General features: G+C 45.7%; 1 protein-coding gene across 3 annotated transcripts in view; it reads left to right on the top strand.

The window, feature by feature from the left end:
• efcab11 (EF-hand calcium binding domain 11) overlaps positions 1–17,829 on the top strand; it is a 48,302-nt gene that overhangs the window by 1,024 nt on the left and 29,449 nt on the right. For 2 of the 3 annotated variants that reach the window (XM_058398253.1, XM_058398252.1), the window contains exons 3-5: positions 191–239; positions 4,724–4,825; positions 9,275–9,365. In XM_058398253.1, the coding sequence (XP_058254236.1) occupies positions 191–239; positions 4,724–4,825; positions 9,275–9,365 (242 nt within the window). The remainder of the gene's footprint in view (positions 1–190; positions 240–4,723; positions 4,826–9,274; positions 9,366–17,829) is intronic. The other variant, XM_058398255.1, reaches the window with a different exon arrangement.

The raw sequence follows: 17,829 nt of genomic DNA, 5'->3' as shown, positions 1-17,829 counted from the left end.
CTAGATGGCGACATTGTGTTAGATTATAATCTGACACAGCACTTTTTCTTTTAATAATCATCCCATTGTGTGTTCATTTTTATGGATCTGCATAGAAACTAGATATTTCTTATATGTTCAAGTGCCTTTAAACAAAAAATAATTTTTCTCTCTCTCTCTGTCTCTCTATCTCTTTTTCTTTTAATTGCAGTCAGAAACCAGTATGATGATGGAGGCTGGTGCGGAGCCAAACTGTCCAGGTATGATGATTTACAGGTGAAGTGTGAGTGTGTGAGTGCGCTTCAGAGCTCTATAGGGATTTGATCAGAGATGTATAACAAGTAGAAATACTTTGTTGTTTAACAAACAATTGCAGCGTGTGTACCAGTGGGCACCGGCGTCCCCTGAAGAGCACGTCCATTACTGTTTTCATCGTAACGTTCCCAACTTGCCAAGGCGACACATCTCCAGCCAAGCCCTGAGCATGATACGTGAAATTTTCTCCCGATTTCGACGGAGAAAACCACGCTTTATGCACACCACTTAAGGGAAATGAAAGCTCGATTTGATTTCGTGTAATCCTTTTTTACACGTTGCCATGAATGAAAGGACCCCTGACAAAAAAAAGGCAGAAGATAATTTTGGCGTGAAACATGCCATTTGACAGACAGCGATGCCGAAGAAAAGAGGGTTGGCAAGACGGTTTTTAAGGCGAGACATTAAACGGTTGAAGACCTAGATTAGTAAGCAATTTGTCTCTTGTTTTACGCCACAAGCAAATTGCTTTTGTATACTGCCCCACAGGAAAGCGCAAGATAAATTAGTTAAAGTGGCTTGCTCGCAGTGATGAAATACTCCAGCGTTAAATCTTGCTCAGAGCAAGCAGCGTATTAAATTGCCCCTCTTCTGAATTTCATGTGATTACTAAATTAGTGATGGCAGGAAGGCAGGAAGGAGTGGGTTTCTGGTCGTAATGGGGAAGGATTGGCGAGACCGAGCAGCAGGTTTCCCTCCGGCAGACTTTTTCAGAGAGAATAGAGACCGCTTGAATAGAGGCGTCTGAGCCATGCTACAACGCCGTCTCTCACTAGCCCACTCACTCCGTTCCTTTATCTCACTTTCCCTTTCTCTAGATTGAGTAGACAATGGTGTGTGAGAGGCACTGAAGTTATTTTTTTAAATAAAGCCGTCTGGTCGTCGATGATGTCGGGGTTTTAAACACCTCGGTGTTTGAGAAACGGTCACCATGAGCTGCGATGATGAGGAGATGAAGCAGGAAACGAATCAACGGTGAAGTGGTGTGAAGGAGAAGCGGCACAAATGAACAGAGACACCACCATAAAGTCAATGGTTTTCCTTCAAACCGACGAAGCATCTTCTTTCTCTTACGCCACAGCAACGTTTAGCAGTTTTTTAAATTTGCGTTCTAGCCGCCGATATAAACAGACGTTCTCTCAATCTCTCTTCATATCAACAAGGCTCACGCTTGCTTCTAAACTGAATTTATTATTAGTGATATTAGCAATAAACAAATCCACACACTGTAGTCTCTTAACAGTAAGCTTGGGTTGCTAAGCAACCTGGCAGGAAAATATGAAGGCATTTCATGGACAGAGTAATCTTCGATGTTTTTGAGCATGTTTGATCTTCTCTCACCTCTGCGACTATTCGATGAAATTTATCTGCTCTATCCGGTCATTTCTCCTTATTTCTCCTCGTAGAAAGACAGGATAGACGGCTCATGCATGTATTTTTGTAAGAAAACTGGGACCTGGGGTTCGGGGAAAGTCGTGTAGTGTCCATTAGGCGTAAGTGTATAAAAGATTTATTGCTTTAAAGCCTGGCACATTGACCAGAGCCAATCAGATCTTAGAATTGAAAGAGTTTTATAAAGTGTTGTGAGTGTTTAATGCAGTGCTTACAAGCGCAAACACTGCCAAGTTTTAACCATCAACTGAATCACATCTACTCAGTGGTCTTATTTTTCGCTGATGGACAGGGTAAAGAGGCACCAATGCATTGGGAAGAGCGGCATTTAGTGAAAATACAACTACAAAGTGACCCATGTTGTTGGTGGACCAAACAGAAGAGCTGTGAATGTGTCAGATCTTTGGACCATCGTGTACCCAGTGACTTTAAGACACTCAGCTTCCAAATCCCACTCAAATATTTTGCCTTTAAACTCCTGCCGGAAATACACTCCTGCAAACATCGGCTTTATTTTGCAGATGGAGTTATTTAGCGTGGCTTTTGTTCAAACAGCCACCCGGCTGCTCGGGGATGGCGTAGACTCGACAAACGCACGGCTTTACCGAAAACACAGCGGCCGATTAGATCACAAGCTCTACATATGTAGCTCTGAGGGATCTGGAAGAAGAAAAACACTCATCTCATTTATATTCCAGACTCATCAACAGCATCAGCGACATCCATAAAACAATCTTTACGTTCTGCAGCTAACCTGCACGGCTAAAGCCGAGGGACGAGGGCGGACGCCGAATTGGAACGGTCAGAGACGTCCACTACACTGTACACGTGTCTGTGTGTTTATATTTATGCTCTAGAGGATCAGACAAAATGTTATTAGTGTTGTGCTGAAGCTAATGTGTAACGGATGTCTGTCTCACAAACGTGATCCAGTGGCTACTTATAATTGATAACACAGTGCAGCAGAATTCTCGAATCTGATCGGTCAGAATGGTGTAAAGCCGCATTGCTGATATAAACTCGCTCATTATAATAGGTAGTGGTTTCTATAGTAACAGCTCATTCACAGGGACTTGTTCATTGGCTAAACAATATAATAGTAATGAGGGTTAGGGTTAGGATAATCATCATTCTGGTCATGCTACAATGCAAACTTTCCAAACCCAAAGTGATTCATTCTTTCGTTTTAGCCATTTTTTACCCAAGAAACAAGTTATAATGTTATAGCAAATGTATGTTATAACATGTTATAGCAGCTATAAACGGTCATTCCCTCACCATCCTCACTCTCTCTCTCTCTCTCTCTCAGTTAAAGTTAGAGCTTTACCTCTGACTGACACTGGAGACTCCTTACTGAAGATGTCACTTTATCAGAACATGCGGTAGAAACGATAACGTATAAGAGGAAGAACATTAGTCATAACCTGTGATTAAGTGCTGTATGAATGTGAAGTTGTGCTTTAAACACGGAAGGATGCACTATATTACAATGTCATATTGGCTGTTGTTAACACGCATTCGATTTCCGGAAAGATTCTGTTGTCCAACTTTGGTGGGCGGAGCCTAAAGGGGTAGAAGTGTTTCTGGTTATTCAGTATGGCCACACTGATACAGTGTCAATGCTGAGGTACATGGTAAAGTTTAGCTCATGTTTATAGAGAACAGAAAACACATGAGTGTGAGATCAGTAAAGAAGTGGGCGTGGTTTACAGAAAATGGTTCGTGTGAGAGACGTTCTAATGCGACAGTCCTCAGAAACCAAACACTTGTGTACGTTTTTTTATGATTGTGTTTCTTTCCTTTAACAAAAGGTCAGCGCGAGGTTTACCCAGCGCAGCCATATGAACCATTAAAGGAAGGCCGATGTCCTGCACTTTAACCCCACGGCCACGGTTTCATTTCAAATCCAACATGCTGGACTACAGAGAGAACGAAACTGCACTCACGTCAGCATCCAATTTTACAGACCACATTGTACGTCGTTTATCATGTTTCCTATGTATGCGAAGTGACAGGCTGGCTGTTGAGTCACGCTGCAGAAGAGAATAGAGGGATGGCGCCGGGGAGGGTAGAATGGGGGGAAAGAGGAGAGGAGAGGAGTTATGGGGATAGAAAAAAAGGAGAGGAGCTCTGACCACCCAGCTGACACCTCCCTGTGACGGATGGGCTCTGTATCTGAGGGAATGGCAGTCAGCCCTCCATCGGCTTTCTCCTCAACAGCGCTGTATGAAGGAGAGAAAGAGAGGGAAAGATGGGTTTTTAAAGACACACAGATTTCTCTCTTTTGCTTCCACTCCTGTTTTGCTGTAAACCTAGAACATAAAGAGCTTGTGCTGAATAGACACACTACTATTTAAATAATAAAAAAAAAACACTCATTATTTCCTGAAATATTCATGCATTAGAAATCTACATGATTAGAGGAGTGATATCCACTTCCCTCTGTGATGTCCTTCAAACCTCCCGAGGCTAGCGCTGCCCTAATTCTCTCAGCGTCAGAAGCAGCGCAGGCCAGGGAAAGGATGGGTTTTTATCAGTCATTAGATAATCCTTACACATCTCTCGCAGATGCTTATTTTTTTATTTCCACTGAATATTCAGTGTTATCTTTCAGCTTCCAGGTAAAAAGTGTTTTTGTCATGTTAATTAATACGTCGTGGTTTTCTTTTTTGGTATCATGAATCATGATATGTCTAGACTCATATCTGTTAATTAATCAGTCCTCGTCCCAAACCATCTCCGGCTCATACGCGCCGCTGTCAAGGCAGCCCACCCTGAAGAGCTCAGCGAAGCCCTGCGTACGCTCGGTGTTTCCCGAAAAACGCTGTCTAGAGCCCCGCAGTCTAGCTTTTTCATCTCAATAACAGCACTCAGAGAAAAATGACTACCCTGCAGGCAAGAGGGAGACGTATTACTCCTTTAAACACAGTGCCTTCAGATGACTGCCATGTAAAGGAAGTACAGGCACTTTTGAGAAGAGCTCTGTAATAAACCTGGCTTCTCTCTCTCTCTCTCTCTCTCTCTCTGTCTCTCAAAGGGGTCCCTTTGGAGCACTTTGTGTCTCTCATGAGGAGGAAGTTACCAGCAGGGGATCCATACGAGAAGACGAGACAGATCTTCAGCGCATTTGATCTACGCTGTATGTTCCTGCTCCATGTCTCTCAGAATCTCTCGTTCTGTCCTCTGTGTTGGTTAAAGGAGTTCTCTGTTTTTCAACCTCACCAGCAGCGCAGCTGGGAACAGCGTGAACGCTCGCCTGCGTAAAGACACCAAAAACTTCACTTTTTAATGAAAGACTAAGTGAAGGATACACTGTTGTTTGAAGACATTCATTTCTGAAGGGAAACTTGGAACGTCCACCAGTTCAGTCTTTCACTCACTTTCCAAAAGTCATATATAAAATGAAGTCGGAACACAGACATATCCTGTGATAATGCATTCATAAGGCATTATACCTAAGTGTCTGTAGGCTGCGTTACAAATTGGCAGTGTGATGAAAAACGAGTTTATCTAAATCTTTATTTATTGCTGCACTCACATCGCAGCACTTGAATATATATAGTGAGTATAATGTCTTATAACTGGTTAATAAATGTATTATAAATATAGCTATGAACCGTAATTGCTTTTCATGAATAATTATAACAGTGCTTCTAGTATATACACCAATCAGGTATAACATTGTAAGCAGTGAATCAGACTGAGTATCTCCTCATCATGGCACCTGTTAGTGGGTGGGATATATTAGGCAGCAAGTCAACATTTTGTCCTCAAAGTTGATGTTAGAAGCAGGAAAAATGGACAAGTGTAAGGATTTGAGTGAGTTTGACAAGGGCCAGATTGTGATGGCTAGACCACTGGATCAGAGCATCTCCAAAACTGCAGCTCTTATGGGGTGTTGTCAAAAGTGGTCCAAGGAAGGAACAGTGGTGAACCGGAGACAGGGTCATGGGTGGCCAAGGCTCATTGATGCACGTGGGGAGAGAAGGCTGGCCCGTGTGATCCGATCCAACAGACGAGCTACTGTTGCTCAAATTGCTGAAGAAGTTAATGCTGGTTCTGATAGAAAGGGCTCAGAATACACAGTGCAGGACGGGTCAGCAAAAGGGGGACCAACACAATATTATGGTCATAATGCCGACAGGTGGTCATAATGCCGTGACTGGTGTATATGAGACTATTACAAAGTGCTGACTCTGGAGATCCTCTCATCGATATTAAACACGTATCGTCACAGTAAACATTACCGTATTCTAACAACACTTTTTTAATCTTTTTTTTTTGTTTCCAATTTTTGTCTTTAATTTGTTTAGCTTAATTAGCCAGTTTGATTTCATCATGTACTTGTTTGTAGTGTTTTGGCAGCATTATGAATGAACAGAGGATCTGCTGAACGGAGGATCCCAGCAGTTTAATAGGAGCGTGCTAAGCTTTACATTTTTCAAACATTTACTTTTTATTTATTTATTTATTTATTAAATGTCCGTCAGGACTGTACAGGTCTTCATATAAGCGCAGTTAGCTCTTGAGCGATTGCCTTTGGGATACAATGTCTGTAAACAGCTCCTCTCTGCCTGTATCAAAAGCTCTGCATTTCTTTGTTTATTTTGTTCTTGAAGTAATTTTTTGTGCTCTAAATGAAGTCATTATCTGAAATTAATAGCGTTTGGAATGAAGCAGTGTTGGAGGACAGGCCGCTGAAATAGGTTACGCAGTCTCACTGGATCGTCTCCGCCTTCCGTAGAAGTGTGTGTTGGATATTCCAAACTGCAGCATATAAACATATAATTAACTGATGAAATTGCGGTGCTGAAATAACCTCATTGCTTGGCCTTTGCTCCATCCTCTTTGAAACATCTTTCTTCTCTGTGTCTTTACGCCAACTTTGAAATGTCCTGCACTTGTTATAGCTTTGCCATCCATACCGCACTTTCCTACATTAAAAGTCGGATCAGTTCGGAAAGTTTTGTTAAACATCCATCCATCCTCTATACCCACTTTATTACTAATTAGGGTCACAGGGATCTGCTGGAGCCTATCCCAGCACACATTGGGTGAAAGCCAAGGGTACACCATGGACAGGTCACCAGTCCATCACATGGACACATATATAGACAGACAGCCACACACACTCAACCTAATGTACAAGTTTTTGGACTGTGGAAGGAAACCAGAGTAAACCCACGGGGGGTACTCCACACAGAAAGGTCCCTGCCTTTTCGAACCCGGGATTCAAACCCAGGACCTTCTTGCTGTGAGCCAACAGTGCTAATCACTAAGCCACCATGCTGCCCCACTTTTCTTAAACATTCTTTACAAATTCCAGCAATAAAAATTGTGCTCGACTTTAGGAGAACCACCCAAGCTTCAGAACAGTGACTTCAACCACCGTGACTGACTGTACCTTTAAATCTATATAAAGAAAACTGACTATCAACAAGCTTGTTTGAGGTGGGTGTTGATTTGAAATGAGATTACTAGTGAACCATCAAATTCATCTGAAGGGCCAAATTACTTTGCGAGAGTTCATTCATCCTTTCTTTGAATTATTAGCGACCTGAAAATGAGCTCATTTAAGAACAGCGATTAGGAGTCTGCACCGAACTTTGGAGATTAGCAACTTTTTTGTCAGCAACTAATTTTAGCTCTGCGATAAACGAGACATGCTGAACAACAACAACAACATCAATGCACCACCTATTATAAGATGATGTATATACCTTTTTTCTAATCTGTTATTTAGTTTTTTCTTGGTCACGTACTTGTTGAGAGGTGGTGAGGGAACGGCTGTTTATAGACACTAAAACTTAAGTGTAACTTTACTCGCTGTGGTATAAGAGGAACAGAATATTTCAGGACATCAGGGATGTAACGTTGACCGAGACTGTTTTATTCCTCTTAAACACTTTTGTGATCATTTCCCGTCTAATCAGAAACCGCCACTGCACAAAAACGTATTAAACCAAGATCAGGATTAGAGCAACAACTGCCAGAAAAGGCGTTTAGTTCAAAGTTTCTATCGTGGCAAAGCGTCTCAATAATTCCATCAGCTCCAGGATAGATTGCCTTTGTTCCTCTGCCAACTTAGCTTAAAACCTCTGTCTGGGTTTTCCGTGCGTGAAGGATCTGACAGCACGCCAACGCCGACGAGCCCTCCGCTGTCTTCAGCTCGCCTGCCGCAGCTGCATGAGGTGTTTGAAGGCTTCGTCAGCGCTGTCACCCCGTCCTTGTCTTCAATGGGAACAAATTGAGGGGAAAAGCACGCTTAAGTGTGCTGCCTCTATCCTGAGCCGACGTGGCAGCGTGCCCGGTGATGGAGTGTGCTTGGCACCGCCAGAAAACCTGTCATTTTCTCACGCAGGCCCCACCTCTCCATCAAAGGAGACCACACACACCTTATTGACTTCAGCTCTCTATCCAACCTGTAACAACACACACTAGGTACTGATTTCCTCTGTACTCGCATGAGTATCTGGATCACCTGTAAAGTGGTAAGACAGCTTGTAGTGACACCCACAAAACTCCATAATAGGTCATGTGCACCTACAGTAACACATCGAGATAACGCATGACAACAAGCACGTTAATATAAACCTGTGATTCTCGGCTGCACTACTGTCAGAGCTGCTCTTATAGATAAATAATGGTGTAACGTTAATTAACTAACACTCTAAGTAATGTGTAAATAAAAACGTCACCTGTTAGCCGACTCCTAGAGTATATATAGGTGGTGTTTATCACACTACAGTGTGTGGAGGTGTGTGTTTTCCTCCTCCGCTCAATCGATTTGACTTGTGATTTTTTGCTGATCTCGGCGCTGTGCTGTGCATCGGTCAGTCGCCCGAATTGATATGCACCGCATCGTGTTCGCTCTCATCCCTGTGATCCCCAGCTCAGAGCTGCACCGTGACTCCTCATCAGTTCAGCAGACACGCTAAACATATTCCACTTTCAGCCCTGACTTTGGACAGCAGCGCTCTAAAGCTCCTCAGGGGAGCTATTTCCGGCGAATCAAAGCCCATGGTGGCAGAATGACGAGCTTGGAGACACCAGATCCTCAGTGCTCTCAGGAAGCAGCTCCTCGGGACTCGGAGACCCGAGCCGAGTCCTGTCTCTTTCTATCGGCAGCTCTCAGACAGAACAACAAACTCTCACCATCACACTAACACTGAGAGAAGAAAACGGGGAAACAAATTTATTCCGGATATCGGTTGATGGTTTATCTGATGTACATTTATGCGTTTTATTTGTTCCTTTTATCCAAAGCGACTTATACAGTAAGTGATGCTGACTTCTGTCCAAGCGTATAGGTGAGGGTTGATGGTAGAGGTGGGTCCTGATTGGTTGGATGTTGGTGGTCCACATCATTTGTTTTTTTCCAGAATCATTTGTTTTTTTCCAGAATCTTGATGCATGAACATTGCTCTACTCAGATATTCTAATAAAACTGCCACAATGTTCCCTAAATATTATACTTTATAATGACTGTTATTTTTAAAGATAGTCCTGGGGTTTGTAGTAACAACCTTCCCAGGAAGGCCCGCAGTAGACGTTACTTTGACGAGTCTCGTTTTTGTTCTTCCTGCAGGCCGTGGATTCCTGAAGTTGGAGGACTTCAGAAGTGTGTTTGCACGTGTGGCTCCTCGCCTGTCTGAGCGCACCGTGCTGGAGGCTTTTCGGTAAGAAAATGCCCAATTCCTTTGGGGATGCCTCATTCAGCGTGTAATGTGTTTGTTTCAGTGCTTCCTCTGTCCCTTGTCTCACGTGCACACCGCTCTCTGTCACTGAAAGTGAATGCACTTAAACAGCATCCGCTGCTAACCAAGCCTCAGCCTGTGCTCTGTGCTTCTGCTGCTCTTTATTTATATATATATATATATATATATTTATATATATATATATATGGGGATATGATCATAGGTTTGTCTTGCTGTATGTGTTTCCGCATCAAATTGATCTCTTTCCACTGTATTCATACCCTAAGCTGCTCTTTCCAAAGCGTAGAGCTTAGGGGTGTGGATCTCTCCTGCTGAGATGATACGTGATCACAATACCATTTAGAAGAGAAGCATTTAAAGCAGCCAGCAAATCAATATGACAGGATATAGAGCTGTTTCTCTGTAATACAATGTGTTTTGAAAATGACTTTGATGGGTAGAAGACCACTCCTCCTTCACAGGATCTAAGAGGTTGCACATACCTAACTGAGACTGACTCACACCTACCACAATAAGGTGGAGGTGAGAATCTTTTAGTGAAACTTACACAACAGGATATGCCTGCTGAAATAAAGATTTCTTTACTGCAGCTTAGAAGCACAGAGGCCACGCCTCCTGCACTGTAACTCATAGAAACAGAGGCCACACCTCCTGCGCTGAGACTGACTGACACAGAGGCCAGGCCACCTTAACTGGGACTGACGGACACAGAGGCCACGCCTCCTGCACTGTAACTCATAGAAACAGAGGCCACACCTCCTGCACTGAGACTGACTGACACAGAGGCCACACCTCCTGCACTGAGACTGACTGACACAGAGGCCAGGCCACCTTAACTGGGACTGACGGACACAGAGGCCAGGCCAACTTAACTGGGACTGACGGACACAGAGGCCACGCCTCCTGCACTGTAACTCATAGAAACAGAGGCCACACCTCCTGCACTGAGACTGACAGACACAGAGGCCACACCTCCTGCACAGAGACTGACGGACACAGAGGCCACACCTCCTGCACTGAGACTGACAGACACAGAGGCCACACCTCCTGCACTGAGACTGACAGACACAGAGGCCACACCTCCTGCACTGAGACTGACAGACACAGAGGCCACACCTCCTGCACTGAGACTGACAGACACAGAGGCCACACCTCCTGCACTGAGACTGACAGACACAGAGGCCACACCTCCTGCACTGAGACTGACAGACACAGAGGCCACACCTCCTGCACCTAGACTGACAGACACAGAGGCCACACCTCCTGCACTGAGACTGACAGACACAGAAGCCACACCTCCTGCACTGAGACTGACAAACACAGAGATCAGGCCACCTTAACTGGGACTGACAGACACAGACCACACCTTCTGCACTGAGACTGACAGACACAGAGGTCAGGCCACCTTAACTGGGACTGACAGACACAGACCACACCTCCTGCACTGAGACTGACAGACACAGAGGTCAGGCCACCTTAACTGGGACTGACAGACACAGACCACACCTCCTGCACAGAGACTGACAGACACAGAGGCCACATCTCCAGCACTGAGACTCATGAAAAACAGAGGCCACGCCTCCGGCACTGAGTCTGACAGACGCAGAGACCACACCTCCTGCACTGAGACTGACAGACACAGAGGCCACACCTCCTACACTGAGAGTCATGGAAACAGAAGCCACGCCTCCTGCACTGAGACTGGAACAAAGACAAACCCTGGAGAAAGAAAGACACAGTGCCAGATGAAGGTTATTTGTTAACAGAAATCTATTGATGAAATGAATAGCAGTCATTTTGTGTGTATATTACTCACAGCATGTGTGGTACTGGAATTGAAATTGTTTGGATCTGTTCAGTGTCGATTGCCAACTTGGTTCAGCCGTACCGTAAATATTGATATGTGTGCACCAATCGCAAACTCGGAATGTTTACACCTCTAGTGGAACCTCCTCCTGCGCGCACGCTGTGTGTTCACGCCCATTCCCAACATTTATCACCGAGCCGAGATCCATTACCAAATCCCAGCCAATACGAGGCTCTCTGTGTTTTATCCCAGTGTGTGTTCGGTGGTAGTTTGGGCTGTCAGGAGGTTTGGGCTGTCTGCGACTATATGCAGTTTTTCTCACACATTATTACCACCTCTTTGCTGTTTTGGAGGGAGAACGTGAGTGCTGGCTGGAGCACAGAGAGGCCGTGCTGTCTCTTTCCTCTGTGTGAGGAGAAGCCCTGGAAATTCTCTGAGGTGTAACGTGGGTAGGGGACAGAGTATGTTGGAGTGTGTGTGTGTGTGTGAGGAGATTTAGTGCTGTGGTGGCTGTGACTCATCCACTGCAGTTAGGATACGGTGGTGCAGTCGCTGCTGAGAGCACCATGCTGTCTTCAGAGCCCAGTTACTAAGCAAATGTCTTTCTCTTCTTGAAAACTGTGAGTGTTTATCAGGAGCTACACACACACACATCCACACACGCGCACACACACACAGGCAGCATTAATGGAGGTCAGACATCGATGCTAAAGACACAGCCCCATTTTTTGTTATTAGCTGCAGAATTAACGTGGTCATTATGACAAAATTACAGCTATCACCGCCACAGCCTTTTCAACTGTGACCTATCGCGCCGCTGTAGTATATGTCCATAAATTAGCATCACGTTCAGCTAACAGGCTGTCAAACAGAGCGAATGGAGGTCACATGACAAACAAAATGAAGATGAAGAGCTGGTTAATGGTTTGGAGTGATTTATACGGACCTTTTTAATAGCTTATTAAGAACATTAATTGTCTTTGCACTGCCACCAGCACCACTTTTATTTCTATTTATTTATTTATTTATTTATTTATTTATTTATTTATTTATTTATTTATTTATTTATTTTTGTGCAGTTTACATGAAAATCATGTAAGTATTTATTTATTTATTTATTGTCCCATCAGCTCCTTTGCCCATTCAAGCATTCGAACCACACTCCTGGTGAAGCGGGAAGTCAGAACCCATTTTCAACCTCACTGCTTTCAATCTGCAAAGTTAAAGAAAACAGCGTCCAGACTTCTACTTACATAAATACGCCTGATTTTCAATTAGTGCTGCCTTTTATGTACTGTGAACTTATTTGCAGCCATGAGTTCTCTGGACACGTTCAAATATTAATCATTCAACTTTATTTTGTCTACTTCTGGGAGACATAAAGCTCAAGTTAGTGTTATTATCAATAGAGCAACTTTAAACCCAAGTGAACAGACACACAGCATTATTACTACAAAGACCTCATTAATAAATATAATAACTTTGATCAATCTGATCAGGACTTTTTGCGAAGAGTCAGGCCAGCATTCTTTGTTTTTAAAATTTTTAATTTCATTCATGACCATAAATGATGGAAGATTTATTGTACATGTGTCATATTTCTGGTCATATCACGAACATCTTCAGTTACTGAGTGTAATGAAAGTCGAGCAGGTAGTTTCAGGAGTCTCATCTATAAGTCGTACCAGCTTCAGTCTGTAATCAAAAAACCTTCCCCAGCTCCCTGAGAGTGTGTGTGTGTGTGTGTGTGTGTGTGGGGCTGTGGGTCCCCAGCCAGCAGCAAAGAAGTATACTCAAAGTCATAACCTTCACGCCACTGTGCCATCTTGTTTTGTCGCCTGCATCACATCACCCTCCTCCTCTTTCACGCCATCGCTGCTCCTTAAACCCCGGCATGCCAATTGGCGGCCAGGCGAGATGGAGAGATGAAATTCTACAGTAAAAGGAGAGCAAAAGGCTGAAGGAAAGAAGGGAGAGATACGAGGCCCGATCGACTGTAGTGTTCAGAGTTTATCTGCGAGCCCAGGGCTGTGTTTAGGACAGATTATCACAGCAAAGTGATAAATGAGAACACTAACCTCTGGAGGGTGCGCATACCTGTGTGTGTGTGTGTGTGTGTTTTCTTCATGTGCACCGTGTAGCCTTGGTTTTAAGTGTACACATTTGCAGTCTGCAGAAAAAGAGCAACACCCTTGTCCTGTCCTTTTTTATCATAATTATAGCAGAAGAATGGAGCGCCCTGCAGGCTTCACACTATTAGCAGAGAGGCTGGTGCCTCTTTATGCGTAGCAGATTTATGGGCGCACGCCTGGCGCTCCTGACGAACGTTAACGCCGTCATCGCTTCTCTGCCGCCCGCCTGTTGCCATGGTGACAGCGTACTCCGAGCCAGGGCCCCAACGCACCTTGAGCAGCGCCTGCAGTTGTGTTTTTTTCCTTCTCTTCCCTTCCTTCTCCCTTCTCCCCCCCCCCACTCCCTTCCTCTGCATCTTCTCTTTTCTTCTCTTTTGTTGTCGGTGTTTCCAGAGCAACTATCTGTCATCTCCTTTCCATAAATACTTGCTGCACACATTCTTGAGAGAACGGCAAGCTCAGCTTTCACATTGTCTGCTCTGAACGCTCACAGCTGTAATCAAACCGTGCAGATAGATGTCAAGTGTTGCTCTAGGATGGCACTTTTTTACTAAAAACAACAAACAAAAAAACCCAACCCAAGCTTTGGGCATTCATTTTTTTTTTTTTTTTTTTTTTTTTTTTTTTTTTTTTTTTTTTTTAAATATCTCCTTTGATAGTGATGGACTGAATTTGAAGCTTTAACCAGTGACCAAGATGGTATTTTTCATGCAAGGTCAAGGGTGCTTTTCTGTCCTTAACTGAAAGTATTCGTTCTCTCATGCTGCCCGTGTCACTGAGATACAGTAAACCAAGCTGGATATGAAACCGCTCTGTCTTATCAGAGTGAAATAATGAAGTAATTATACACATCTCTGAATGTTTCAGCACTTGAGTGTAAAAGATTAGTCAGTTTACCCAAAGACTCATCTAAAACTTCAGCTTCCTCTGCCTTCTGAGTCTCTTTAATCAGCTGAAAGGAGGCCTGATGAATATGAGGATTCATTAGCAATCTTAAATTAAACTTCGCTAGCTGTTGCTCTCCTATGAACCACTGGTGGCTCTTTTCCTTTTTTTTCCTTTCCTCCAAAATAGTCACGCTTCTCCACCATGTGATACAGAAGCTCCAAAACATCTCAAACCAGCTTTTTCTGGGAATGGACCGCTGGGAGTGAAGAAATTTGGAGTCTCTCCGGTAGTGTCCGTGCACACGGACCTGGAGTAGGGTCGCGATCCCGCACAAGCACTTTTTCTTTAACGGGAGAGCGAGTGGGAGAGAGACTCCTACAGATCAGCTGCATAATTAGCCTCGCTTGCTCCCAGCGTGAGTGCGTTTACTGCATATTGAGAGTTTGCCCTTTTCTTTTGCCACCATATCAAGGTAATTACATTTCCTTTTGTAGCACCGTGAAAGGAGGCATCACTGGCCTGCAGTTTTACTGCCTGCCCATGGAAGCTGGGAGTACATAAATCCCTTAAAGTAGCTCTTTCTCTCCCTCCTCCCGCTGACATGGTGAGCTTAATAAAAGCACAATGAGGCAGTCTGAGTGCAGAGTAAACAGCTAATGGTTAACGGAAACATGGCTTTTGGGAGCCGTGTCTTTGTTGACAGAGCGGTGTCATTCCCACCAGAGCCGTGCATTTCTGATTGGTCAGAAGATTAGTTGGTTAGTGTCGGGAAGCGGTAGCTTAGTGGTTAAGGTGTTGGAATACCAGGATGACCACGCTGGGCCCTTGAGCGAGACCCTTAACCTTTATTTGCTCAGTTGTATAAAACGTCTGCCAAACACAGTATACTTAAACTTTCTTTCATTCCGCTCTAAGGCAAGATTACTGCACCACTTCAAAATATACCCCCTATGTTTACTTCTGCACTAAGAATGTGTGTACACTGGATGATCCACGTAAACAGACTAAAAAGCGTCTGTAAGGAGTCTCCAGTGTCAGTGCTCTGTACAGAAACAGGTGAAGCTTAGAGGCAGGCCAATTTTAAAAATATGTATTATTCTCTTAAAGAGAGAAAAATTATTTTCCTTCCAACAAGTGGAAAAAAAGTGGATATTTTTATACAGCGGTTTAGATGCAGTTTGCTATAATTTTGTCCATATTGTTTGCCATTCCTAGCATTTTTCACCCTCAGTATATGGATGGAGAGCAAATTAAAATCTTTCCTTTTTTGTTCTTTTACAGATTTCTGTTGTAAAGGAAACGGTTTATAAATGAGTGCAGCTCTTCACAGTCTGCTAAGCTGTTTCATTTTACCCAAACACGATTTTTTGGCCGTCTGGCTCTGCGCTCCTTCGCCGGCTTGTTTTTGATTCAGAGGGAGAGAGTTGGGCGAGGGCAGGCTGGGCTAGCAGAGGGTAATGCAGTAATCACATTGGTTCCCCCTGGAGTGGGTGAGAGGGTTAGCAGAGTGCTGCCCTCTGCCTGTGGCGACTCCCCCAGCTGCTGCACTCCAGAAAGCCTGGCTGTCTCACACACCACGCTGCTCACTGAGAGAAAGAGAGACACACACACACACACACACACACACACTGACACAACATGCTTTACATCATGGTCTTCACTGTTCCTTTAAAATGCATTTGAATTTCAATCACTTAAAGCATTTACTATTTGATTGCATTTGAATATTAAACTTCCGCAGAACAGTAACAGTAGCCGCACCACGCATTCACTAAATAAAAACTAGCTCACTAAACACTCACGCTTTCTTAAACACACATCACATCTTACCAAGAGTATAGACACACCGGTCTTGTGTTTCCTAAAATTAATCCAAGTACAAGATTATTAATCCTATTTCTACTTTCAACCTTACTTATTTCAAACTTGAAAGTGATGGGGATATGATGGAGGAGACATTGGACGAGGTGATGGGAGAGTTGGTGAGGGAGATGGTGGAGGAGGTGGTGGGAGAGAGGGTGAGGGAGATGGTGGAGGAGGTGGTGGGAGAGAGGGTGAGGGAGATGGTGGAGGAGGTGGTGGGAGAGAGGCTGAGGGAGATGGTGGAGGAGGTGGTGGGAGAGAGGCTGAGGGAGGTGGTGGGAGAGAGGCTGAGGGAGATGGTGGAGGAGGTGGTGGGAGAGAGGGTGAGGGAGATGGTGGAGGAGGTGGTGGGAGAGAGGGTGAGGGAGATGGTGGAGGAGGTGGTGGGAGAGAGGGTGAGGGAGATGGTGGAGGAGGTGGTGGGAGAGAGGCTGAGGGAGATGGTGGAGGAGGTGGTGGGAGAGAGGCTGAGGGAGGTGGTGGGAGAGAGGCTGAGGGAGATGGTGGAGGAGGTGGTGGGAGAGAGGGTGAGGGAGATGGTGGAGGAGGTGGTGGGAGAGAGGGTGAGGGAGATGGTGGAGGAGGTGGTGGGAGAGAGGGTGAGGGAGATGGTGGAGGAGGTGGTGGGAGAGAGGGTGAGGGAGATGGTGGAGGAGGTGGTGGGAGAGAGGGTGAGGGAGATGGTGGAGGAGGTGGTGGGAGAGAGGCTGAGGGAGGTGGTGGGAGAGAGGCTGAGGGAGATGGTGGAGGAGGTGGTGGGAGAGAGGGTGAGGGAGATGGTGGAGGAGGTGGTGGGAGAGAGGGTGAGGGAGATGGTGGAGGAGGTGGTGGGAGAGAGGGTGAGGGAGATGGTGGAGGAGGTGGTGGGAGAGAGGGTGAGGGAGATGGTGGAGGAGGTGGTGGGAGAGAGGCTGAGGGAGGTGGTGGGAGAGAGGGTGAGGGAGATGGTGGAGGAGGTGGTGGGAGAGAGGGTGAGGGAGATGTTGGAGGAGGTGGTGGGAGAGAGGGTGAGGGAGATGGTGGAGGCGGTGGTGGGAGAGAGGGTGAGGGAGATGGTGGAGGAGGTGGTGGGAGAGAGGGTGAGGGAGATGTTGGAGGAGGTGGTGGGAGAGAGGGTGAGGGAAATGGTGGAGGCGGTGGTGGGAGAGAGGGTGAGGGAGATGGTGGAGGAGGTGGTGGGAGAGAGGGTGAGGGAGATGGTGGAGGAGGTGGTGGGAGAGAGGCTGAGGGAAATGGTGGGGGCGGTGGTGGGAGAGAGGGTGAGGGAGATGGTGGGAGAGAGGGTGAGGGAGATGGTGGAGGCGGTGGTGGGAGAGAGGCTGAGGGAGATGGTGGAGGAGGTGGTGGGAGAGATGGTGAGGGAGATGGTGGAGGAGGTGGTGGGAGAGAGGGTGAGGGAGATGGTGGAGGAGGTGGTGGGAGAGAGGGTGAGGGAAATGGTGGAGGCGGTGGTGGGAGAGAGGGTGAGGGAGATGGTGGGAGAGAGGGTGAGGGAGATGGTGGAGGCGGTGGTGGGAGAGAGGCTGAGGGAGATGGTGGAGGAGGTGGTGGGAGAGAGGGTGAGGGAGATGGTGGAGGAGGTGGTGGGAGAGAGGGTGAGGGAGATGGTGGAGGAGGTGGTGGGAGAAATGGAGAAGGAGGTGGTTTAGGACATGGTGGGAGAGTTGGTGATGGAGATGTTGGGAGAGTTGGTGGGGAGATGGTGGTGGAGGAGGGAGTGGAGGAGGTGGTGGGA

This window comes from Hemibagrus wyckioides, linkage group LG09, assembly GCF_019097595.1.
Source record: "Hemibagrus wyckioides isolate EC202008001 linkage group LG09, SWU_Hwy_1.0, whole genome shotgun sequence".
Classification (NCBI taxonomy): domain Eukaryota; kingdom Metazoa; phylum Chordata; class Actinopteri; order Siluriformes; family Bagridae; genus Hemibagrus; species Hemibagrus wyckioides.
The sequence above is the reverse complement of the archived record's forward strand: the minus strand, read 5'-3'. Positions and strand labels throughout refer to the sequence as shown.